Below are 27,981 nucleotides of genomic sequence, written 5' to 3' on the forward strand. Positions count from 1 at the left end.
AGTAACTTTGTATCATTCCTAGGTTTAAATCTACAAGGAGCTCTGGTGCACCTTTCCCCCCCATTGACAAATGACTCATTGAACTCAGTGACTACTCAATCTCCAAATCTGGTCAAGCAAGCTCCCCAGGGGGTCAGAGCCTCTCTGTACAAGCTGCTACTGTTTCCCTTAGGCTGAGTGCTTTGAGTAAAAACAGTCAAAGGATAAGTAACATTTTGGACTCCGAGTAGCAACATGGTACAGTAAGTAAGTCGAGGCATCACCTGCTAAAAGGAATACTGGCATCCATGTTTAAAGCTCTGGATGCTAATCTAATACCTACCAGTTCCCAGCAGTATGATCCCATAGAAATGATTTAGTTTCTAAGCCTTAAGTATCTCATATACTTAGTTTAAAGAATACTTGTTTTCCTCTCTTTTAGGCCAGTATGAAGAACAAATGAGGTAATGTAGTGAAAAATTTTTGACAGCTACAAAGTACTAAACAAATATTAAGGAAGAATTTATTATTTCAATTTCACTGTAGTGGTTAGGAAGGGCATACACATACCCTTGCCCCAAAATAGCATATTGGAACAGAAAATCTATGACCTGTCCAAATCATGCAGTTGATCACAGAAGATTGTTGGCAGACTGAGGGGGCTTTGGACATTTCCTTAAATGGAAAATCTTGAACACAATACCAAATTCACCCATTTCATTTATTTTTCAATAATCTTTTTTTGCCCCTTAAAACCTATCATAAGTTTGAATTATTCTAAGAAATGTATCTATATTCTAATTCTTACAATTATAAATTTTTATAATTTTAATATATTTTTCTCAAAAATTCCTCTTTCTCATCATCACTCCATTTAGAACAGAAAATTAATAAAAATGTTTTTCCCTGAATTTTCTCTGCTCACTAATTTCCCACATTTTATTATTTTTAATTTAAAAGCATTTTTAAAATATTTGTTTATTTTTGAGAGAGAGAGAGACAGAAAGAGACAGAACACAAGCAGGAGATGGGCAGAGAGAGAAGGAGACACAGAATCCAAAGCAGTCTCCAGGCTCTGAGCTGTCAGCACAGAGCCCAACGTGAGGCTCAAACTCATGAGCTGTGAGACCATGACCTGAGCTGAAGTCAGAGGCTTAACTGACTAAGCCACCCAGGCAGCCCAATTTCCCCCATTTAAAAAGCAGCATTTAAGGTTTCTAGCAGATGATACACCAATAAAACAAATGGCTAATATGTAGTGGTTAAAATACTAATGCCAGAATCAGAGGTGATTTGGGTTTGATTCTCAACTCTGCTTTTTCCTAGCTCTGTAAACTTAAATTATTACTTCTTTGAGTTGCAATTTTCTCCTCTGTAACATGGACATAGTTCATGCCTCCAAATATTGTTTGGTATAGAAACCACGTAACCAAATTTACTGAGTTCTTACTGTGGCTGGCTGCTTTACATGCATTCTCTTATTAAAATTTTTTTTTAATTTGTAAAAAAAATGTCAGCACAGAGCCCGACGTGGGGCTCAAACTCCAAACCATGAGATCATGAACTGAGCTGAAGCCAGATGCCCAAGTGACTGAGCCACCCAGGTTCCCCTGCACTATCTCATTTAATCCCTACAAAATTTTACAATATAGTTTCTGTGCCTGTTATTATAGTAAGATTCCAATAAGAATTATTAGATAATACTATTTCACCAAAAAAGCTGAGCATTTTTCTTAAAAACAGATAAGGAATAGTTTCCAGTATAGGTTGGAAAGTTGGTTGCCCTGGAGTAGGCTGAACCAAGTCCTAATTACCTTCATTTTAATATAAATACTAAACGGGGTATACACTAGCTGTTCGGTCCTTATTTTCTTCAAACAGAAATACTCAAAGCCCAAACCTTAAAAAGAAGGAAATGTTATCTGAATAAAAAAGCGTTCCTTCTCCCCCAATTTTTTTTTTTTAACATTTATTTATTTTTGAGACAGAGAGAGACAGAGCATGAACGGGGGAGGGGCAGAGAGAGAGGGAGACACAGAATCGGAAGCAGGCTCCAGGCTCTGGGCCATCCCAGGGCCTGACGCGGGGCTCGAACTCACCGACCGCAAGATCATGACCTGAGCTGAAGTCGGACGCTCAACCGACTGAGCCACCCAGGCGCCCCTCCCCCAATTTTTTAAACCCTATCTTTTGTCCTTCTAGTCACAAAAATGCTAGCGCGCGCGCGCGCGCGCGCGCGCACACACACACACACACACACACACACACACACACACCCTTATATCAGGTTTGTAGCAGACACTACTGTGTGTGTTCTGTTCTTCCATCTTAGCAGAACTCTCTGTCTTTATTTTCTTGGGTTGTTCCAGAATCTGTGCTGCTTCAAATACACTTTCATGGTCTACTTGAAAATTAACGGTTCTTCAGGAGTAATTTTGAACTACATTCTAATGGTCTTTCTTAAAATTCTGTTTTCTCAATTCTCAGTGGGAATAAAAAACAAAACAATTTTAAGTATAGAGAAAAGAATCTAACTTTATAATAATAGCAGTGCCTCTGTTATGTGGGTTTTTAAGACTATTTTTAGAAAGAAAGAAAAGGTTTTTAAGCCATGTTACATTTTATAATTGAGTCATCAATGAATTAAAAAATAACTCATGCTTGGCTATCTCATCTGTATTAAATAGTTATTCATGAACATTTTATGTTAAAAGATGTAGGTTATAATCCTGCTTCTTAACACCAACTAGCTGTGTAATCTTGATCTTAATGTCCTTGGGCCATTTGAAAAAAATGGACTTTGAAAAAAAGCACTAAGACTTGATCCCTCCCAACTTTCCGACTGTCAAACTGTATGAACATCTTGCCTTTTCTATAGTTGGTAGAAAAAAAATGAGGATATGTAAAATTTTTTAAATGTAAAAGTCTAAGAAAAGATAATTAAAATTGAGATATATGATTTTCATAGTAATTATGCCTTTCGTATTTCTTGGCTATATGTTTACATAGTATAGAAAACCCTTACGAAGAGTGTAAGAGCAAATAAAGTGAAAGCTATGCCCTAGAGGGCGAGTGATTTCACTGCGTGAGTCAAAGATGTAATGCTCTGCTAGTTGGTAATTAGTAACACTCAATGCTTAAACAAAAGGATGCTTAGTAGAAGTAGCTTTGCCATAACTATGGTCAAATGTGATCTGAGAAATCCATGTAGCTTATAAAGATATCATTAAAACTGGAAAATAAGGATTGAGAATTATTATCTGAAGAAAGAGACAAAGTTCAAAATAAAAGCTGAAGCGGAAATGATCAAAATAATTAAATCTAGTAATAGAGCTGCAATTAGTCTGATATTCTCACTGGAAAAGTACAGGGAATTTCTATGTAATAAATCAAGAAAATAAGCCAATACTATTATCCTGGCACTAAGAAAAATACCAAATAGAAACAACCAGAACAATAATAGTAACAATTTAACCAGTTTAACAATTTAAGAAGTATAAAGAGTACATTTAAATCTTTACATCAAAAAACTAGCTTATGTTTCATACATTTTAATAAATTTTCCTAATGTTTTAATTATTGGCCCCTGCCTCTGTGCAAGCATTGTATTATGAACCATGGGAGATACAAAAGAAAAAGATGTTATTTCCTTTAATGGACTTAGTTCCTGTAAAAACAAACAGGGTATGTCCTGTGTGTACATACTGGTGTATCCTGGTTTGAAAGGTAATGTTAAAAATTTTCTATTTTTATATTTTTAAATTTACAAATGATTGAAATGAAATATAGAGAAAATGGTTCATAAACTTATGAAGCTATTTGTTTTTATCTCCTTTCATGTTATTTAAGAACCGAACACTTATTCATCATTTCAAATTTTCCTTAATGAAGGTGGAAATCAATATTCAACAATTATGGAATAGTCAGCCCCCAGTTTATGTGGCCATTTAAAGTGACAAGTATAGGAGTGCCAGAGTGGCTCAGTTGATTAAGCGTCCAACTTCGGCTCAGGTCATGATCTCACTGCTCTGTGCTGACAGCTCAGAGCCTGGAGCCTGCTTTGGATTCTGTGTCTCCCTCTCTTTTCCCATCCCCCGCTCATGCTCTGTCTCTCTCTCTTTCTCTCAAAAATAAATAAACATTAAAAAAAATTTTTTTGTGCCTTGGTGGCTCAGTCGGTTGGGCATTAGACTTCAGCCCCGGTTCGTGAGTTTGAGCCCCGCATCAGGCTCTATGCTGACAGCTGAGCCTGGAGCCTGCTTCACATTCTGTGTCTCCCTCTCTGTCTGTCCCTTCCCCCCCCCCCCCCCCCAAAAAAAAAACCAAATAGACATTAAAAAAATTTTAAAAATTTTCTTCAAGTGACAAGTATAACGTATTATGTTAATACAAGGAAAGAAGCATACATAAAGGTGAAATGAGGCAATAAAAAGCAGGACATGAAGGGCAATCCATGCAGAGATCACAGCCTCCTAAACATGTGTGATGGGCACTGAGAGAATCTTGAAGGAACAAAGAAAGTTTCTCTGTAAGTGTGTGGTATATGAACAGTATTATACCATCTTCCTCATACAACGGAAGAGAGAGAGATTTTCTGGTGGGTGTAATGGAGCATTCACAATGGTAAATTCCAGAGCTAAAAAAAAAAAAAATCTAAAGGGAAACTTCTAATTTTCTATTCTTCCTATCACGAACCATCCAGACTTCTAAAAAGGTTAGTAAAAAGGTGAACTTCACCAGAAAAATGTGAAATTTAGGATAGTCTCAAATTTTATATAGAAAGAAAAATTCCATTTGAAAGTACCAAAATATCACAGTCATAAAAGGCCAAAACTTAAAATTCCATATATTTGTGTGTAAAATAGAATGTATATTAAAATTTGTATTCATTATTTAACTAAAATTTTATTTTCAGGTGTTTTCTCATTTTTTTTTTTTTTTTTTTTTTTTTACTAGTTCCTTTAGACACAGTGTAGCTGAACAAGGGTACTTTGAAAAAATGCAAAATAGTTAAGAGTCATAAACTCTTTCGTTTTTCAAACGAAAACCAATTGCTTTCAAATTGAAATTTAGACATTTTCAAATCTATATGAACTCTGAAAGGAAATAGTACATAGACAACTGTTTATTTCTATGCTCTTAAATAAACAGTGATGTTATTCTGCCATCAGCCAGCCTGTTACTTTTCTTCTTTTCTCTTTTAATTTATTCATTTCTGGGAAAAGAACACTAAGTTATTATTAATATAAGTAGCCTTATAGATGCAAATTCATAATTGTCAAGAAATATTACAGAAGCAAATGCCCTACACATTCTTTTAACTTTTCAGTGCCCTCATGCTGCCCCCTGCTGCCCAGTGTCCACACTTACTGAAAACTGTCCCACATTTTTCAACCTTTTCTATTCCTCTTTATTCCCCCCATCAAAACTTACCTGGCCAGAGATCTAGACCATTGAAGTTTTCTTCTACTCAGGCTAATAGGCAAACAGTGATGTAAGAAAGAAGCAGTTTCCTCCTATTTATCCCATCACCATTTTTTGGCTAATTACAAACACTTGAATTGGTATTCTATTGGCAATAACGGACATCCAGATTCCCTAGCTTGGGATTCTGAATCCTCCTTGTGATGGCTCCAAGCTACCATCACAGGTCCATTTCTCCCAGTTTCTGCACCCGCCCCCCCCCCCCAAATTATAGCTTACTTTGTACCTACACTGGACTTCTAGCTGGCATCTCCAAATGCCATGTGTTTTCTCTCCTCCTTGCCTGTGCTCACATGGCTTTCTTTACCTGGAATGTCTTTTCTCAGTTTCTACATGTTAAAGCCTACTGTCTTTCAAGGCCCTAGTCAAAAGTATCTTTCTCCATGAAGTCTACCCCAATTCTCATTGGCTTTTCTCTTCTCCCTAATCCTCTAAGGCTCAGCACAATGTTGTTGCTGTTGTTTTTAATACAGTAGAAACTCAATAAATTTATTGAGATATATTTAGTGAACAAAACGCAGGTAACAAAGGAACCTTAATCATTACACTGAAAAGGATCTCTGACTTTACTGACATTTTACTGGGATTTACTGACTTTTAAGAGTAACTGCAGAGGATAATGAGAGCCTCCCTAATACTGCGATATCCATACACCTGAATGGGGTTATCTTTTTAATTCCCAACACACTGCACAAAGCCTATTTTGATCACTGACATCAAGGGGGGGGGGTGGTCTATGAAAAAATGAACATAGAGCATATACTGAGTGCTTAGACATGTCAGGTGCTATATTTGGTGCTTTAAGTGCTTTCCCTCATTGTAGTCTCACAAAACCAGGTGAGGTAGGTGATATTACCTTGTTTCATAGAAGAGGAAACTGAGGGTCTGCACAATTAAGTAACTGGCCCAAGGTTATACATGTAGTCAAGGGCAGAGCTAGGACTCAAACAGATCAGGAAAAGCTGTGTACTTAAATTGTTCTCATATGTCTTCAATAGAAATGTGTATGAAGAAGCCTCTTGTCAGCTCTTGTGAGGGTTAAAAAAAAAAAAAAAACAACCTTGTCAGTAGAATATGCTTGGAAATTGTGATCATATATTCAGACAAAGCCATGAAAGAGATTGTGTCAATTAAGTAACTCTTAGTATATCCAAGAGTTGATTGTCCTATACTACAGTATGTGAAGGATTCTGCCAAGTTCAAAGGTGTCTAGATTTAGATATAAATATAGATAAAACCTTTAGATAAAACCCTTTATATCTAAAGGATATATCTAAAGGATTAAGAAATGCACAACCTATAAATATTTGTTCATTGTTGTAGCCACTTGTGCGTGTGTGTGGATCAAAGATCCTAACCTGACTTGGAAAAAGGTCCAGAAAGGTATGACTCAATATCTTGAGCAAATAATTTTACTTTTTTTGATACAATGAATATAAATAAGGCTCAGCATATTACATTAGTGTCTCAGACACAGATACAGTGTGCTGCAGCCAAAACCTCTTCTCATCTAGGCACCACAATAAGCTGAGAAGGCAGATAAAAATTTTCACTTGGGAAGGCATCACTCCAAAATTTTTTGGTAGGACATAACTGGTTTGTTAGACTCATTCTAAATCTTTCTGGGGTTAAAATATTCTTAGTAGGTAAGACATTCTTAGTAGGTAAGACTCTTTAAACTCCAGAAAGATGTAGAATAAGTACAAAAGTGTTTTGTAAGAGCTCAGCCTATTAGACTTTTAAGTATAATTCCTACAAAGTTATATGTGTGTTGAAACATTAAAGAGAACTTAGTCACCATACTTAGAAGTTAAATTTATTAGACATGTAAGACTTTCTTAACTTCTTGAAAATGTTTACGCAGTAAGTTTATAAGTGCAGTATAAAGGGGAATAAAGAGTTGGAAAGCATTTAAGTAATACTATAAATAAGACCAAAATTTAAAAGACCATGATTTCTAAAACTTGCAAGATTTATAAATATGATAAGATTTGTAAATTAAATTTAAAACATAAGGAAGAGCTTCCTTGGATATTAACTTTAATAAACTTCGCATTATTTTTTAAAAACTCAAATTAATTTCAGAATAGTCTTTTAGTATGCAAAACTAACAGTGGCTATTGGGCCGTTTTTCTTCCAGCTGATGTTGTGTTCATTAGGCAGTCAATGCTTTATCCCACAGAATTGGCCTGACTGTCCAGTTATTCTTTAATTTGGTTTGAACCTTCCTCACTTTACATGAGATGGATTATAGCTTTTGAAATATTAAGATGAGATGTAGCAGTTCTAAATCTACTAACCTCTTAAATGTTTGGTTTAGGGCTTACTTCAGTAGAGTGAGTAACTTAGCAATTCTCAACCCCAGCTGTGTATCAGAATCCTGTGAGTCACTTTTGGAAAATGCTTATGCCTAGATCTGATCTTAGACCAACTAGAATCTCTGGGGATGTGGTGCAGGCATTTTGTTTTTAAGTTTCTGGATGATTCTAACTACAGGAGGAGTTGAGAAGCACTCGTGCAACAGTGTGAGCCTGCCATAGTCTGAAGAACCAGTGCTGTCCAACGGAATTTTCTGCAATCGTGGAAACTGCTATAGATTGAATGCTTATGTCCCCCCAAATTCATATATTGAAATACTAAATCCTGATGTGATGGCGTTTGGAAGTGGGGTCTTTGGGAGGTGATTAGGTCATGAGGGTAGAAATGTCATGAATTGGATTTGTGCCTCTGTAAAACAAACCCCAAAGAGCTCCCTTACCTCTTCTGCTGCGTGAGGACACAGAAGGCAAAAAGACAGCCATCTATGGACCAGGACATTATGACCCTCACTGGACCCTTGAATCAGCCAGCACCTTGATTTTGGACTTCCAGGCTCTGTAGCTATGAGCAATGAATGTTTTTGTTTGCTTGTTTATAACCTACCCATGCTATGGTATTGTAATAGCAGCCTGAACAGACTAAGATAGAAATGTTCCATGAATCTGTTGCTCAATATGGTAGCCACCAGCCAGGTGTAGCTACCAAATTTTTAATTTTAATTCTAATTTAAACTTACATAGTTACAGGAGGCTCTTGACTACTGTGTTGGACAGCACAGTTTGTCAGGTTCAGACCATTTAAAATGCTCTAAGTTTATCATCATATGGATGCTGAATGACTCTTTTTTGATAGTGGACCACACCAGTCCACCCTTACTACTCTTGTCTCTTCAGGGTACTTCACATTAGCTTCCTGATGAAGCCTCTAGTGGTTTGAAAGGATAGCTCAAAGTTTACATCGGCTTCTGGGAATGTTAAGGACATTGAATCTGCCTTTTACTCATTTATGTTGGCAGTTTGTTTCTTGGACTTTCTATTTTACTGAAAAGCGAGCAAAGGCCTTCAGAAATAAAAATTTCTTAAGTGTCAAAGCACTGGAGCAATTAAACTCTTTGCAAAGGTCCTCTTTGCTCCTTGGCATGTGATAGTGTTTTTCAACTAGAGGTTGTGACCTTTGTCTTGGAGGTTGGAGAGTTTCCAGTGGATTGGGGCAGCAGCCTGAGTTTCAAAGCTAAATATAGGTCATTGGCATGGCAGCCTCTTTCTCAGTCTCATCGAAACCATGTCCTATTAATGAATGTGGGCCATTAATGGCTGGTGGGATAAAATCTTGAGAAAAAACAGAAAAATGCCATGGATATAGAAGTCTTTCTCAGATGTAAGTTGCTATTGAACACAACTAAGTTCTATTTTTACCTACTTTTAAAAATAATTTGTAAATTGTAGATTGCTGCTTAAAAAAGGCTAAAAATACACACATATATGATTTGTTGGCAAATAAAGCTGAAATGTGATATTCATGCTGAGGCATAAGAAGACTCCTCCGTTTAGGTCATTGCTCAATTCTCACCCTTTCAGTGAGGCTATCCTGACAACCCTATTGAATATTTCAATGTGTGTTTATTCATGTATTTGCCAAGTATTAAATGACATCTTCTTAAGTTTGGCATATTTCAAAGGCAAACTATTTATCACGGCAGGTACCATCCAACTCTCTAGAGCAGGGTCTCAGAGGGTGGTCCCTGGGGACCAACAGCATCAGCAGCACCAGGAGCATCTGGGAGGTTGCCAAAAATATAGCTTCTCAGGCTCCACCTCCACCAATCGAGTCAAGAACCCTAGGTGTGGGGTCTAGCAATCTGTGTTTAAAGTGATTCTGGGCACACTAAAGTTTGAGATCCACTGATCTAGAGTACAGTGAATCCCCCCAAAATATCCCAGGGGGTAAACTTCCATACATCCCCAACGTGGCTAAGACTGAAACATTCTGTACATAAAACTGAACTTGGAAGTTGTGAAATAGATGCCAAAATTCTATTGGGACATACTGCTATGAATGATGTATTTACCCACTGCAACTAAGCCTCACGGAATCTCTAGGCTTTGATCTTTTTCTTCCCTATAAAAACCCAACTTCTGACAGAATTTCATGAGATATTCCTGAAGAGACAAGATGTGGTACAAGTGTGCCTTCAGCAAACTCAACGTACAAAAATCAGATATATACACAGCTGGTAAGTTAGGTGGCCAATTACTGTTTTAACGAAAATGTTACTAGATTTATTTAAACAGTGACATCATATAGTGCTTTTAAAAGATGTCCATTTACATAACATAAATTTTACAAATGTCTAATGTGATAGTATAGAAGAATAGGTAAGTACACAGCCTCTGATTTCAAACTTCCCAGGTTCAAACTCCAGCTTTTTCATTTACTAGGTAACCTGAGCCAAATCTCTAAGCCTCAGGTTCTTCTTCTGGAAAATGGGTATAACAATTGTCCTATTTCCAAAGTTTGTGTGAGAATTTAAGGATACAACAAAAAAGTAGAATTTAGATAGAAGCTGGAGCAAAGTAGGCTCTGATTAAATGTTTGTTTTCAGTGTGTGTGTGTGCGTGTGTGTGTTTTAATTAGCTGTCTTTGTGCCCAGTCTGGTCTCTGTGAAAACAGATATTTAAGTTTTATCATTCAAGAAGTTCACACAAAGCAGTTAAAATTGATACAAAGCAAATAGAAGCTACCATATTGAGCACTGGATACTGAGAAGGTATTCATCCTTCTAAGAGCTCTTGCCTAGCCAAACCAATCATGAGAAATTTCATCTCTCTATCATGCCTGGGTGAGGTATGAACACATCCTACAAACCTAGTCAATGAGCTGTAAGAAACATGGTGCTATGAGCCTCTGGGAAAGAATTTCTTCCCTTATAAAAAGATGCATTAAGAGAAACTCTCTTCCCTTTGGAAATTGTAATATCAGGCTATGATGCTTGGAGCTGCAGCAGTCATAATGTGCCTATGAGGAAAGACATTGCTGACATTGTGGCAATATAAAAAAATGTAAACTGCTAAGGAGCTTGGTAACATTGTTAAGCCATTGAACCAAACCTAGAACAGGCTTGCTTCCTGTTAATGATTTAGTTAAAATAATAAATGTCCATATTTTTTATGCCGCTGTCAGTAAGGTTCTATGTTAGTACAAAAGCAAACTAAATGGCATAATACATCTAGCTAGTGTGGATTAATTGGCTCTATAGCAAAATAATTTTATTACTTTATTCTTGAGGTCATCTTAAACCATATATAGAGAATCCTTAATGAAGAGCCTTCTGCTCAATATCATCTGCATATAACAACAGTCTTTTTCTAAACAACTTTTTTTTTTATATTTTATTTAATTATTTTGAGAGAGAGAGAGGAGGAGAAGCAGAGAGAGAGAGGGAGAGAATCCCAAGTAGGCTCCTCACTGTCACTGCAGAGCCCCATGTGGGGCTCAGTCTCAAAAACCACAAGATCATGATCGGAGCCGAAGTCAAGAGACAGGTGCTTAACCGACTGAGCCACCCAGGTGCCCCATAACAGTGGTCTTAATTTCCTGCTCCATATCTGATGTGCTTAACTAATTAACTATTAGCCAAATGTGTAATTATGTTACTTTTGTAGATTAAAATATTTGTTTTTATTTTAAAAGTTTCTGTTATATATACCACTAAAACTATTACAGATTTTAAAATAAAAATAAATATTTTAATTTTGATATAATCCTTTAACACTGCAATTGTATTTCCCTGCTTCATTTCACAGTTTATATTAAATTCAGACATTTATTTCATGACAATGTGAATAAAATGTACAAAATGTACAAAATCGGGCTCTACCACATTTAAAAGTTTTCGTTAAATGGACCTCACAAGGACACACCCCAAATTAGTACTACCAGAGTGATCTTCTCCATCTCTCTTTTCAAGAAAATAAGTTTATGTTTTTAAAAAAAAATTTTTTTTAATGTTTATTTATTTTTGAGACAGAGAGAGACAGAGCATGAATGGGGGAGGGTCAGAGAGAGAGAGGGAGACACAGAATCTGAAACAGGCTCCAGGCTCTGAGCTGTCAGCACAGAGCCCGATGCGGGGCTTGAACTCACGAACCGCGAGATCATGACCTGAGCCGGAGTCAGACGCTTAACCAACTGAGCCACCCAGGTGCCCCAATAAATTTATGTTTTATTTCTCACTTTGCAAGAGAAATTTGGATTAGTTAACTGTCTATTTATATAGCATCTATTTGGGCTGTATCTAAAATCTAAGGGCTATTTTCCCCTCAATGTGTGAATATTTGGTGCCCAAATAATGATTCTTCAATAGAAGGACACTTGTTAAATCCCCATAAGAACATATTTAAATTAAACACAATTTTTTTTTACTCCAGAAATCTTATTTGGCCTTTATTCCCAAATGGGACCTCTCCCACCCTACCAATATCTAACACCTTAGATTAGAACTTTGAACCTTCTTGGACTATAAACTCCATGAGAGCAGGGATGCATGCCTCTTCTTAATATTATACCCAGCATCTTAGCACACTGGCACATAATATGTAGGAAAATCTAGAACAAATAAATCCCCAAATAAAAATAAATGTTGAACAAATTGGGGTGCCTGGGTGGCTCAGTCAGTTAAGTGTCTGACTTCAGTTCAGGTCATGGTCGCACAGTTCATGAGTTCAAGCCCTGAGTCAGGCTCTGTGCTGACAGCTCAGAGCCTGGAGCTTGCTTGGGATTCTGTGTCTCCTTCTCTCTCTCTGCCCCTCCCCCACAAGCTCGAGCTCTTTCTCTCTCAAAAATAAACATTAAAAATAAAATAAAATTTAAAAACGTTGAACAAATCATGTATAAAGTACAACCCTTTCATCTTTTTCATAAACAAATAATTTCTTTGTTTTACTTTCTCTTTAGACTCTCCTTTTAAGAATCTTTTTGGAGAGATAAAAAAAAGTTATACCACAAATACCCATTTTGTCTGTTACTTTCCCCCTCTCTTTCCTTGCACAAAAATGCTGAGGACTGTAGTGAATCTGTATGGTCTTATGGAAAGTAATGATATGTCCAAGAAACAGCAGAGGTCAATATGCACAAGAAGTAGGTGGAGTTGGAAATATGTGATTTCAGGCCTGTATTGAATTTGGTTTTCTAAGAGCTAAATTTTTAGCTATATTTCCTTCTTCTCCAGAAGTTCATTCCAAGGAATATTAGATTGGTTTTGGCTAATATTTTTAGCATTTTATGTTAGGTTGTCTTAATATCTCTTCCTTTTGTTATTTCATTTTTCCTAATAGGTATGGCTAACCTGAAAATTTCCTCAAACTTTAGCAATACTAATGAATACAAGTTAATAAATTGGGACATTGTGTTGGTTCATTACATTAAGTCTTAATAACATTTTCAGATTATTTCTGTTATTGACTGAACTCCATAATTTCAAGTTCATTTTTCTGAGGTTTATTGTTTAGAATCTGATTTACAGATTCTCCGTGTCTTTGGCATCATTTATTCATTTTTTTCTGCAACCTGTTTTTGGCTATTTCACTACTCATTGACCCCTCCCCTCCATGAGAGGGATGAACAGGGTAAAAAATATGATATGCCATTTTAATATAGTCAATTTTGTTATTTCCTCCTATCTCTGATAAAATGGTATGCAAAAAAGAAATAAATGTATAATTATTAACTAAAATGACATTTCAGGATTAAAAAAATTATTTTCTCATTGCTCGTGATCTGGCAACTGTTACTATGGAAAACTGAGTTCTCTCTAGACTTCATTTAATAAATAAAGATTTTTTTTCATGAGAGAAACATTATAGTTTATAACAATTCTAATCTAAATCACACCAAACTCATGAACTAAATGCCCACAAAAATGTTGTCAATTAAAAAAAGAATTAATGTCCATAGAATCCAGAGCTAAAATGAGGTACAAGGTGGATTTAAAAATGGAGAATAATATAAAATAATAAATTGTTTTTGCCTCCTAGATTTAAACCTCCTTACCTACATAGTGATATAAGAGTCATACATAAAAGAATATCTTTAATATAAATATAATATGGTTGATTTTAAAAAGTGAAAATTTAACTATAATGGTTACTTCATAATCAATGATGTAATAGTCAATGATATAGGAGAACAAAGAGCATTGCATAGCTACATATGGACTTCATAGCATCAGTTTGTTTTTAAAAGGGGGGCTACAATATATAAACCTTTTTAGTTTTTACAAATTAAAATAAAATATATCACCAGCTGAATAACAGAATATTTTAGCAACAAACATATTGGGAAGTCTATTTTATTCAGTAGATCAACTTCAGAGAACTAAACTCTCCAGAATAACCAGAGGGTTAGATAATATATTTACACCTGCAGTATTTCATTCTATAAATAATCTATAATGTCAAAACTAGTCTTGCTGGGGGCATTTACATTTTATAAAGAAATAAAATGTGACAGTGGACAGTTTCAAATTTTTGTAGCATTGTATAAGCAAAATATAGACATAATACATAATTATTTGTGAAGTTGAAGGAAAGAGTCCTATACAGGTAAATTATGGGGACACAAAAATCAGAAATACTATTCCTAGTCATTTTCACACATGTTTTTACTTCAGAATTTTAAATGATCAGTGAAATGAGCATTTACATATTTCAAAGTGAATAAAGACAATATGTCCAGAAATTTTCACTCTCTCAAGAAATTATTCAATCATATGATAAGGTAGTCTAGGGTAATATTTCAGTTGTTTTTACTTTATTTGGCAAAATATTATGTTTTTAGGTACAATTATTGATCCCTCCCACTTTCTTTGTAAATGAAGGACATACTTACACTCTTCATAAACAACTAAAATGTCCACAGAGACGGGTATAACCTATGTCATATCATAGTATACATTTTGTTCTTGGGAGGCTTTGGGCCTAAACCCCATATTCTCTAGTCAGATAATTCTCAATAAGAACAAAGATGAAAAACATTTACCTACATTTAGATACGTGAATACCAGTATTTTTAAAGTTAGAAGCAGTTGTGTATATATTCTCAAAAAATTATGTTATTCCAAAATACTTGCTTTTTTCAAAACAAGAATATACATAAATCTAATTGAAGTATCATTTCAAAATAATAATGTAGGCATTATTGTACGTCAAACTAGTAGAAAATTCCTAGGAGAAACTTAGAATAGTTATTTAAGAAATCTCTAGGTTCAAAACGAAATTAAACTTTTACAACATTGAGTGAACTAAAACTCAAATGTTTTGTTACATTGAAAAAACATGAATACGTATGGTATTGTGATATAAAGAAAATGCAAAATGTTACTGGGGAAAGGGAGGGTAAACCAACAGCTTATTACTGAAAAATTCTGATCTAGAGATAATCAGATCAGATAAAACACAACTGCAAACTGCATGCTTGTCTCTGATGCTCCCTGGACTGGTTGTGACGACATGTCTGCTCTCACCCACAGTTCACAGTGCACAAAAAAAAACAAAAACATTTCAATCATACAACTGAATAATTCCTCTGACCAAATTGAACTTTCTTTAAGGAAATAAAGGGATAAGATAATAGATCAAATCTTGCCCCACCTCTTTTTTTTTCCTCCTTTTTTCTTTTAGTGAAACTGACATAAATTGTTGAGGAGCACGACAGCGCCACCAACACAGATCAATGCAAAACAAAAAAGATCTCCCACCGTGTGCAAAAAGAAAAAAAATTAGAAAAATGCCAAAAATTACAAAATGTCTCCCAAAGATACCTTTTTGGAGAAAAACAAGCTAGATCTACGAAGATTATCTAATGAAGAGCCTCAAAGAATTAATATTATGGAATACAAGTTTAGATCTGATCAGCAAATAAAAGACCCACTATTTAGTAACAGCCATAACTTAATATAAACCCGGTTATGTCAATCTCCACCTTCATTATACCAAGGGCAGCTTTTCGGTAGTTTGTATCCAAGTAATCCATCAAGAAAACCACAATAGGCCAGTTAAAAAAAAAAAAAAAAAAGAAAGAAAGAAAGAAACAAAAACTACATCCATAGTTTGCCTGCTGATAATTTAGTCCTGGACAAATTAGGTAATACATAATTTTTATAAAGGGGATATGCACATATTTGGCATTACCAACATTGCTGGCACAAAACAAGTCCATCTTGAAATAGCTGAGTTCTCCTGTAGTTCACAGTAATTAAAGTATAATTTATATTATAAACATTTAGCTTTAATAATGAAAACAAAAAAACTATCTTTCTTTCTTTTAGTAAAAATTAACCAGACAAGATTAGGTGGAATATGCAGAGATCAAAGCTAAAGAAAAATACAAAGATTGGTTTTGTTAGAAGAAACACAATGAAAATCCTCTTTATCTGGTGGCTCATTCAAAGATTTAATGAAATAAATGTTAAAAAATACAAACTTACCATTAGTGTAGGCAAAGAAGAAGCCAGTTCTTGAAAAATAATTGTAACAATATAGGCTGGATACTTGTGTCCCTAGAAACAACAGCCTCCAGGCAGCATATGGATCTTCAAACATCTTTAAAATATTTGGTAAATAAAAAGTAATACTTTCTTCCATGATCAGTGGCTGAATAGGGTGGCTTCCCCCAGGATCTGTGGGCGTTTGGAAAAAATCGGAGAAATATCCACGGAAGATTAAAAGCAGAGGAGGCAGCGGCAGCCAGAAGACTCTGGGGTTAACAACTTTGCGATGGCAAGCAGGCGTGCTCTGATTGGTTAGGAGGGCAGTGTCCCTACAGTCTGCACTATCCCCCGCTCCCCCCGCCTCCTGCAGCTCGGAAAAAAATGCAGTGTGTGTGCCATTTTACACTGGGCTTTTAAAAGCACAGCCACCCAAACGACAAAAGTCTAAGCTCGCTATTAAGTGACACTGCAAAACAATAGCACCAACGACTGCCTGTAAGCTCAGGAAAATGCCCTTTTAACGTCTTAAGGAACCCTCTTATTTCCTGTATGGGGGTTTTAACGGAATATAATGCATTTCTTAAGCAAATCGTTGATCACTTCGCAAACGTGGATATGTAATTTGGATACAAATATGGCCATTAAAAAAAAAAAAAAACTATTTCCATCAAAACATTGTTGATTTCACATCATAGGTACCTAAAGAAGGCAGTCCTCCTTGAACAAAATTCACGACTCCTGTAGCTTAGAGAGATTTAATTCCTTGTAAAAATAGAACTCGTTAGCTGCAATAACTACCATTTGTGCAAAGAATAAAAATAAAACGATTTTAGTGGTTAAATTTAAAACAATAGACATACTTTTTTTTTTTTCCTCCTTAAAAATTCTGTTTCAAAAACCTTTACTGGCTGACAGAATTCTACCACTCTGCCTTACAAACAAAATGGCTGTGGTACTGAGTTTTTTTGGATCCTCCCACTGTGCCTCCTCCCGGCCTCCAGGAAGTGGTAAAAATCCAAAATAAATAGAGTACTAAAAGTACATTGTCCAGTCTGAACTCTGGTGAAACCTCTGGTAAGGGGGTCTTAGAAATGTGCTGCTTTTATGAGTTTTTTTTTTTAATTGTTTTGAAAAGAACATCAATCACTAGAGATTTACTTGACTGTAATTTGAACTTCCTGCTTTACATATTTATAAGGTCTTTCACCTATCTTGGCAAGCTTTCAAATTAAGTGGGCTGGGAAATTTGATGCTCTGTCTCTAGTTGCGAGCTGAGTCAGGTATTTGGTGGTTCCAATTGGGCTTTTAAATAAAAATGAAGTCTGAGACTTAAAAAAAAAATTAATACAAAATGAATGCAACATGATGATTGTAAATGTAAAGTCAAAAAGCCAGCAAATATCGAAATGTGTCTAATACTGCATATTTGTTAATTGAACACATTCAAAATTCTTCTCCAGCTAAACTTCTAATGAGCCAAGGATAGAGCAATGTTTAAAGGAACTGGATGAAGAAAAGGGGTGAGGAATTGCCTAGTTCTTCAGGATCCCTTTCCCCCTGTGCACATACCTGTTGGTCTGGCATCCCTTTCCCTGCCTGGCATTTAATAGGTAACATTCTTAAGGAGCGATAGCTAAGGTGACTATATAATTCATCATTTTAATCAGGACACTTGAGAGCGAAAGGGGACATATTATTAACTATATGATGATTGGAATAAACAGGGACTGTCCACGGTAAACCAGGAGGTACGGCTTACCATGCATTCATTTGCTTTTGCCAGACAGACACCTACAGGCATGGGTGCTAGGCCAATTTAGATAGAACCTAACTAGATCCCTTCTCTGGGCTATGTCTATTGTCCCTGCTCTCCTTCAACTGGAGTAGATGACGAAAGACTTGGATGCAAATATATTTAATGAACGACTGCGGTAAAGAGATTATTTTGTAATCTCATCAATAGTGACCTGACGACAGTAAAATTCTGTGATATTTATTTGATTATAGTCAGGAAAACATCCTTAAAAAAGCTATCTAATGAACAGAGTAGACTAACATTCTTGAGTAATTTTTAAGCACTTTTCTTTCCAATAGAAACAATTTTCTAGAGGCCGTTTTCACTGTGTCCTTTTGTCTCTCCACGATCCTAGTCCAGTTCTTTTCTCTCCCATCCTTTCCACCACTCCTTTATATGCACACACATCCACATATATAATTATATATGTACATTCATATATACATATGTAGATGTGCATGTGTGTATATACTTTATTATCTATAAATTAGAATCTTCTAATATTTCTAATTATATATTTTCTTATGGGAGAATTTTCTTCAGAGTTTTTGAGCCAACATTCATGATACACAAGATTTGGACATCTTTTGCTTGGGCAAAGGTAAAATGTAGAGTGAGATGTTTAGAAAAAATTACTGAAAGACATAGGATAAATAATTCTCATGTTGTTTATTCAAATAGTTCTTCAGAGCTTGGAATGTGCCAGATGTGATGCTTGGTGCTACGTATATATTAATGAACAAGAGACAGTTTACCATCTCCTTCAAAGAGTTCATAGTCTAGTGGGGAGACAGAGAAGAAAGCAAGCAAATAAATATGTAATTGTAAATTGTAAGTGCTATTAAAGACATAGAGTGCAGTCTTAGTAACAGGGAGGGAAACACACAGATAAGGTGTTAAAAGAAATTGTTTCTAAGAAGGTGACATTGAAACTAGACTTAAAGGATGAGAAGGAGCCAAACTTGAAAAATACATGAGAAATAGCAGACCAGAAGGAGGTTACAACATGTGCTAATGCCCTGAGGCAGAATGGAGCTTGAAGTATTCCAGGAAGTAAAATGAGGCCAATGTCTGTGCAGCCTATTGAGAGAAAGGGAAAATGACATCAGATGAGGTCAGAAATTAGTCTCTGCAGAGGTTTGTAAGCTACAGAAAGGAGTTCCATATCTAAGTGAATTATATCCAGAGAGTAGAAGGTTGGAATTTGAGATTTTGGAAGTTTTAGTGACGATGAGATCCAGAGAAGCTGTGGTGAAGTGGAGGAAAAAACCTAAAGTCCATGCAAATTGTGAATTTACACAGCTGCATCACAGTGTTTTGGTATTATATTTTAAAAATCTACATTTTGCCTGCATCACTATAGCCATTGACCATGACTCAGTTCATAAATACATATGAATAAGAAACAAATCTCTAAGATCATACATATTACCAGTAAAATGAAAAGGAAGAATTCAGGCAACCATTTGCCTCATTTTCTGCTTCTTTTCAAGTTTGATATTGGTATATGTTTATTCAAAAAACCTTATATTTCTTATCAGTTGCACAAAGCTCAATTAACACATTTTTTTTTTTTTTTTTTTTTAACAAATGAGCTAGGGGTGCCTGGGTGGCTCAGTTGTTTAAGTGTCCGACTTCAGCTCAGATCATGGTCTCATGGTTCAACCCCACGTTGGGCTCTGTGCTGACAGCTCAGAGCCTGGAGCCTGCTTCAGATTCTGTGTCTCCCTCTCTCTCTGCCCCTTCCCTGCTTACACTCTGTCTCTGTCTCTCTCTCAAAAATAAATAAACATTAAACAAATGAGCCAAAGCATTATTATAAAGCTAGAATTTAACTAATACAATAGTAATAAAAAGTTATCCTTTTTGAATTTACTGTTTGTTACTGAACCAAAATGCTATGTACACTTGGGCAGAAATAAATGTGTTCGACTTCTTAGATTCCAAGACTTAGAAAATATTTAAAAGCAATGATGTGTAATTCCTCGAATGAGCTTTGATAGTAATAGGAATCTCTAAACAAATCAAATTGTGAACCAATTAGGTAATGCAGTTTTTAAGACCTTTACCTCTTAAAACTGTGAGGTGAAGGAAAACATGGTTTGGAATTCAGAGTTTTAAACCATAGTAGTCCCCCTTATCCACAGTTTTGCTTTTTGCAGTTTCAGTTACCTATGGCCAACCCTCCACAGGAACCAGATGATCCTCCTCCTGACGAGTTGTAAGAAGGTCAATAGTTGGCTGATGCTCTGTCACGATGCCGGCATCATGCCCCTCACTTCATCTCATGATGTAGCATTTTATCAGCTCACATCACCACAACAAGAAGGGTGAGTACAGTAGAGTAAGATGTTTTGAGAGAGACACAAAATTCGCATAACTTTTATTATAGTATATTGTTATAATTTTACTATTAGTTATTGTCAATCTCTTACTGTACCTAAATTACAAATTAGATTTTATCAAAGGTATTTATGTGTAGGAAAAAAACAGTATACATAGGGTTTGGTACTGTTTGAGGTTTTGGGCATCCCTTACGGGTCTTGGAATGTATCGCCCATGGATGAGAGGGAACTACCATAATTTTAAAGCAGTAATACGATGCAGCATTCCATAACCAAATATAATAATAAAATATATGACCAATCACACTAAATGGGGGTAAATAAAGACTATAAGTAGCCCCATATCAGTCAAGTCAGCTTTTGTCACCAAACAGATACTGCAACTTGCAAAAAAGTTTTTAGTTTTCAAATTTTGGGAATTCATAATTGTGGTTAAGAGACTGTGCATCTGAAGATGCTAGTCCATTCAGTTTCTTTAAAAAAAAATCATTCTTAGTTTAAATCAAAGCTCATAATCCAAATGATCATGAAAAGAGTTACAATTCGGAAATGGCCAAACTTCCATTTGTGGACCATAATGAATTAATGTGCACCATGTTATCAAATTTCTTTAGTTATTTGTGTGGTCTTAAACAAATTCTTTTAATTTTACCCTTTAATATTTTTCCTGTATTTTCCTTCTTAAGAATAGTGAAATGTTATGATTCTTTTCTAGGAAACATATTTTGAAGCAGTACCTCACCAGTCTTTTCCAAATGTTTTAATTTTATATCTGTGGCAGAGATTATAGGAGTTTTACTTCAGAACTCATTACCCATTGTGGGATGATTTTAGATTGCATGTATCTAAGCACAGTGGCATTTTCAAGAAAGGTCATTCATGGGAGGAGTTTGTGACCATTGGTGTGGCTGGGACTGTTGGCTAGCCAGTATCCAGCCCCTCTTTCTTTCTTACTAATAAAGAAAGAAAGATTCTAATTTTGTTTTGGGTTTGCTACCCCCCAAACTATTTGCCACACAGTTTTAAACAGTGAGATTTAGGCAGAAGTGATTTGGTGGAGTTTCTGAGAAAGCATTGATAGGGGCCTGACTCAGCAGGCAGGGCCCTTTGCTCTTCACCTTCACCTTTCTTCCTGCTTGGAATGTGGTCACCACACCTAGGTGGAGTCAGGAGCTCTGTGACAGCCAAGAGGATGGCTCATGGCTAGGGGTAGCTGCATAGAAGGAAGAACATTAGGTTCTGTGGAGCCTTCATTCCATCTGGATTTTCTTTTTTCACATAAGGGAAATAGAAAACCACTAATTTGTCTAAAAGCACTGTTTTATGGGGTCTCTTCTTCATAACTAATGCATTTTCTAGTACAATCAGTGTGAGTGATCTTCAAATTATTTTCTCTGTTAAAATCAGTTACTTTTTAATTGCTGTATAATTCTAGGCTGAGAAGGGGACTTTATAATCTGGGTTTTGGTTACATTTGGTTACATAGATATAAGATATGCATATTTGTATGTATATATGTATGTCATATGTGTACACATATATGCAAAAATTCTTGAGCTATACTTTGATTAGTACATTAAATCTATTATATTGTATGCATGTTATTTCTTAATAAAAGAAAGCTATTTTAATTATTACAGAGTGATGGGATCTGATAATTTGCAATAGACATGGTGAGGAACAAGATGAAAGATATAATTCTTTAAAAAATATTCAATAACCTCTGTTCTAAGTGCCTAAGACAACTACTCATTTCTCTTATTAAAAAATGGTTCTCCTATATTTATGTTTTCCTTTAGTCATGTTGCTGGCAAGTATTCTAGAACTGCATATTCCAACACTATTCACTCTCTCAACATTCTTTTTCTTATATTCTTGACAGCTATATGCATGCCTCCACCAGCAGCAGCCATTTTCATCCTCTGAACCCTAAATCTTGGGTGACCTCAGCTGTTACTCAAACGTCTCATTCCTCTATGGCTTATCAGAATTCAAGACTCTGTGGTAACTGACCTGTTATGGACCTGTGGACACGAAATGGTTAAAACAGTAAACCTAGACCCTAGCTTGGAGTTTTCTTGTATTGTAGTATGCTATGGGAAGTATCATAGTAAAAATATGAAAAGGAGGAATTTTTCTTCTAGTATTCAATATGAAAGTTATTCTTTGTGCTATTAAAAAAAATAGAACATATTTCCCTCCATGACCCCCACCACTCCCACCTGCAAATTGGTGATGAAAAAAATCGTATACTGACAGAGACTATCCTGTTTAAAATTTAACCCTTGTGTAGATTTGAGGTCAAAGAGGAATTGGAATAACCACAGCAACAGAAGCACGTTTGGTGCTTCTTGCTTAAAGTATGAGATTGAATAATTATAGAAAAAGAGATGAAAATTTTCTGTGAGAAATCATTAAAGCTTCCATACAAGAAAGATCATTTACTGTTATAGAACATGAATTATTATTGGGAAGAAAAAGTCAGTAAATAATTCAGGTCTAGGATGACAAAGGAAGAAGAGTTTAACAGGATCAAATTGTAAATAATTTCCCTAGCTATATCTAGCTAAATCTAGCTAAGGCTTCTTATAATTTCTTAGGGTGGGGGGAATGGGGGTTGATTTTAATGAAGGAATCTGCATAGGTGGTTACTGTATTTTAATATTTAGGTCAGTTATTTGTAATGAATTTGTTCTGCATTAAAAGAACACTTTAGGCATTGTTATAAGTTAGAATTTGGGAATTTGAATAGCCCTCAACTGACAATTGCAGTAAAAATTCTGGTGCTCAAAGTAGGTGGTGCAAAGAAATAGCACCCCTTAAAAATGTGCTTTTACAAGACTTATTCCTGTCTGTCTTGGTTAACACCTTGCTATGGCACACAGTGGGAAGCAGTGGGGGGGTGGGGGGGTGGGGGGGGTGGGGGTGGGCGGGGCTTTATCTTGCCAGTTAAGGGTAACTAATAAAAGAGAGGCAGTTCTTGCAAAGCTGGATTGCTGGTGTGATGATTCACTTTAACTTTTTGACCACTGAAAGAAGCTTTATTTTATATGTGATATAAACACATGTGTTTGTAACCAGCTGACAATTATCCAATGTCAAAGCTAGCTTTCATATTTTCTTGTTGATAAGAATAAGTAGTGGCCTAAGTGATCTTTACTCTTTTCTTACATATTATTCTCCTCTATTATATTCATTTTTCCTTCCAGATGGTGAAAAGTAATATAAACTTAATTCAAGCCACTTGGAAAATATGGAAATGTGTAATAAAGAATATAATCCTGCTTCTTTGGATCTCTTTCTAATGTCTTTCCTTGTACTTCTTTTTGTGTTGGCAAACTTTCAGAATAAAGGGTGCCAAGTCAGCGATCCCTATTATATAACTGAACAAGTGTATATATAATAGCAGTCACAAAAATAACTCAGACAGAAGTGATTACATAATTAACACAATTGCACCCTACTTTGACAAGTGGCAGAGATTTTCAAGAGGCATTAGAAAACTGTCCCCCCATTCTATAGTTCTAAATTATTTGTAAAATCACAGATAGCACAAACTCCTTTCCATGTAATAACCACATTGCTTGCTTTCTAATCATTTCCCAGGATCATTTGAGTTGAATGAATTTGGGTTACATGGGAGTGAATACTGAATAGAGGGGTAACTTTGGAGCATGAAAAACTTGGAAAACAGGGAAAGATGGTCAATGAGTAAAGAAGATGATAAGGGATTCCTAGAGGATGAGGGAGAAGAGGATCAGAAGGGGAGGTGGAGTATAAAATAACATGGGATGGTGTCATAGATAGGGTGACTAGGGTGACTAGATAATTTGTAGTAAAATTGAGAAATTTTCAAGAGTGAAAATGGCGCTATTAATAACTGTACTGGTACAACAGCCTAGATTATACAGGGAAAATCAGAAAATATGGTCATTTTAGATCAACTTTTTATAAATAAGCCTACAGCCCTGGTGGCAGCCAACTGTTTGCTACCTTTATTCTATATGTGATAAGTTGTTGATAAGACCTTCCTTAATTTCAGACTTACTATCATTTATCATTTACCTCTTATCATTTTTCACCTAGCAAAAGAAAATGCCAGATGGGTGTTATTTATCCTTACTGGGGGTTCTTTAAAGCGATTGCTTATCCAGGAGTAGTGTAAAATGTTGATGAGGCCAAGATCAGGTTTCAGTCATCATGAGATTGAGTTAGTCACTCTATTTTAGGGTCCAGGCTTCATTCTCAGAACTGCTAGTAAAGATCCGTGCTATTGGCTCTTTATTTCATGGTAATTTTAAGCCAGACACTGGCATGCTGGACTCTTGTCTTTGCTTCTCTGTAGAGATTATTGCAACATTTTTGCTGTCCTCAAAGAAGTCTTTAATATGCAATCCTCAGTAACAGACATCTTAAAACTATTTGTATCTTCACATCAGTATGCTGTGTCCACTGTGCATATTTGGAAACCAATACATCAAACCTCAGTTTGCAAAACATAATTTGAAGAATACTTACAATAGGAACCAAGGCTAAATTCCTATCTATTTTGAACTGATCCTGAAGCAGTGCTTCTGGATCTGCTTTCACCCTGGGCCTGAACTGTTCATTGAGAACTGAGACCCTTTCGGCTTGGAATTCAAGTTGAGCATGGTCTTGGGACTTGGCTATTGCTGAAAGAATCCCGAAAGAGCCCCTTGTCTGTCTGAGGCCACTAGGGCTAGCATGTGGCACTTGGTACCATCAGAACAGGTTTATTGTAGCCAAATCTCCCTAAAGTCTCCCTCTTTTCTGATAGGATTCAGACTAGCTGGACTCGCCACCTCAAGATGCCCCAAGGAGCCCTGGGTACATGATAGAAAGAGGTGGAAACTTGGAGGAGTATAGACATTGCTTAGAGACTTTCTTCTCTTACTGGCAGGAGGTGGTGCTCAGTTCTTCCTCTCTGGCAACAGAGTGGGATAGGGTTGCACATCAAATTACGAAGAAATCATCTGGTCACCTGCTTTTTAAAGAATAGTCTCTGGTGGGATTTCTCAAACTGGTATCTCTGAGCTCTCCGTGAGAATTAAAAATTTTTAATTTTCATTTAAACAATAATTTAAAAGTAAGAAGCATATTGTGCATCATCTGAATGACCTCCTTACGGCCAAGTGCTACTCTGCAATTTTAGTCTGTTTTTATAATTGAGTTAGCACCAAGCAATTCTACTTTAATCAGGGAACTAATGAGAAAAGAACCAAAGCAGACTTAATATGTAAATGATGTGTTTATATCAAGTAAAGGCATAATATCACTATAAGCTATATGAACAATGGTTTACAGTAATTTGGATGAAAAACAGTGATGAGGTAATGTAGTCTTGCACTACCTGGTTTTAACCTGACCAAATTCATCAAATTCATGCTACCAGTAGTTATGGGGAAAACAATTATCTTCTGTCACATCACATTAAGACCTTTAATTTAAAACTTATTGGTTTTATTGGTTGGTTTATATTCAATTTATAGATGGGTATTCTTTATAGTTACATAAGCCCTGTGAGTATAAGGAATTTATACCTAGTTGTAACTGTGTAAAAGTATGGTTAAAATCATGTATTGAGAGGCCAAATTTCCTCGGTATTCATGTTACCACTGCCACATACTAGCAGAGTAATCTTGGGAATGTTACTTAACCTCTCTGTGTCCCAATTTCTTCATCTGATTTGGGATAATAAAATATCAGCTACTATTATTGTCAAGAGGAATTGAATACATGTAAATAATTAGAATAGTACCTGGAGATGCTAGATAGTCCTATGGTAAAAGTAATTTAGCTCAGTAACTTAAGAGAAGATCCCAAAGTGTGAGAAGCCTGCTCTATTAGATAAAGTATATGGAATAATAAATAACATTTATATAGCACATTAAGTTTAAAAGTACTTTTTCATATACATTATTCCACTTAGTCTTCAACATCTAACCTGAAAGCTAGATAATATTTTTTATTATTTTAAGGATGAGGAGACTAAAGCTTCGAAAACATGTTTGTCATGAGCATTTGATATTTTTCTTCCCCATGGAGAATGAAGGGATATTTTGTTCAAACATTTTCCCATCTTCTTTCGGGTCGCTAGGAAGCCCAGAGCTAATTTTATACTTTAGTACACATTAGTACTTGTGAAAAGACTTAATGGTCTGAACATATATGTTATATTTTTTCTTTTCACTTGGTTTTCCATTCCAATTTATATTTTCCCTGATTCTGAAATTTTATGTATACTATTTTGTTATTTGGAATTTTTATAATCTGCCTCATATACATTTTGGAAAATTTTGAGTCATAAATAAATAAACTGACCCATGGTTACATAACTGGTAAGATTCAGATCTTGACCTCAGTTCTTTGCCTTCATGGAGAAGTCACATTTATGGAGCATTAGTGTGACCTGGTGATTTATATTCATTATCTCATGTAATCTGCACAATAATTAGTATGAGGTATGTTATTGCTCTCTTTATTTTCAGATGAAGACATTGAAGCTTATAAAAGTTTTAAAATTTTCCTAAAGTTAATAAATATTGTTATAATTTTTGTTCCTATAAATTGCTCTTAAACAAAAGCATGAGCTTCCTCTTCTAACTTCTGTCCCCCTGTAAGGGTTTAGGGCAAGATCTTTGTGTCAGTCTCCCTAGCCCTGTCCCCCCACTTATGGCTTTGCCAAAAACAAAACTTCCATCCCAACTACTTGCCACTTAAACAAGATGTTTATCATTTTTTAGCTAAAAAGAATATTTGCTATAATAGAAATACCATAAATACCAAGCAAAGATGGTTCCCACCTTACGGTGTCCTTAGTAAAGTTTTAGGGTTACCGAGAGCACAGTGCTCTTTCTGTCACTGTTGTACACTTGCCCAGGATTCACATCTAGTTTCTAGAAAGAGCCAAAAAAAAAAAAAAAAAAAAAAAATCAGAGACTGGTGCCCCAGGGGTGAGGTAGCATGCAAATCTATGCTCCCTGATACTGGCCAACTTACCTATTTCTTTTCTTGGGTCAGTTTTATGTTTTTTATAGGGCCTGAAGATTGTCGCTCTGATTGGCTCCTATCAGCACATTTTCTGACTATTCCAAACGTGTGATAGGATTGCTTCTCTAATTGCCAGTCAGCTATTGGCTGGAGTCAGGCAAGCGGAAAGCCTGGGATTGTCTCTTGCCATTATGACCTCAACTGATGTCATAAGGGAGCACGGGAATCATTAAGTACCATCTAGAGAACAGAGTAAATGACATTTGACTTTCAGTTGTCCTGCCATCATTCTACATCAGTCTTTATAGTTTCCCAAATAGTTTCCCAAATAGTGATGGTTCCCAAACTTTAGTCATTTGATTTTCACGATTTTTGCCATATCCTCATATCACCTTTGCTATTATTTATTTAGAGTTTCTTTAATGTAATGGCATTTTTACTTAAATAAATTATTTGGAAGGAAGACTTTATATTGCCATCATTAATGGGAGAACAGTTACACTTATTATTAATAGATGATAATCTTAAAACTAAGTAAAATGAGAGTAAGACAATAGTATTAA

General features: G+C 35.6%; 1 protein-coding gene and 1 long non-coding RNA gene across 2 annotated transcripts in view; both read right to left on the bottom strand.

Moving 5' to 3' along the window:
* EPC1 (enhancer of polycomb 1) overlaps window positions 1-16,542 on the bottom strand; it is a 93,805-nt gene extending 77,263 nt beyond the window's left edge. Inside the window, exon 1 of the mRNA XM_060659018.3 lies at window positions 16,265-16,542. Coding sequence (XP_060515001.1) covers window positions 16,265-16,267 — 3 coding nt within the window. The 5' untranslated portion in view covers window positions 16,268-16,542. The remainder of the gene's footprint in view (window positions 1-16,264) is intronic.
* A 2,184-nt stretch (window positions 16,543-18,726) lies between these two features.
* On the bottom strand, window positions 18,727-27,543 carry LOC132694959 (uncharacterized). The gene is made up of 3 exons (XR_009617577.2): window positions 27,428-27,543; window positions 27,232-27,324; window positions 18,727-19,142 (listed from the first exon to the last, which is right to left on the bottom strand). It is a non-coding gene; the product is annotated as an uncharacterized LOC132694959 (long non-coding RNA).
* Window positions 27,544-27,981: the final 438 nt, after the last annotated feature.

The sequence above is a fragment of the Panthera onca genome, chromosome B4 (genome assembly GCF_046562875.1).
Source record: "Panthera onca isolate mPanOnc1 chromosome B4, mPanOnc1 haplotype 2, whole genome shotgun sequence".
NCBI classification, from domain to species: domain Eukaryota; kingdom Metazoa; phylum Chordata; class Mammalia; order Carnivora; family Felidae; genus Panthera; species Panthera onca.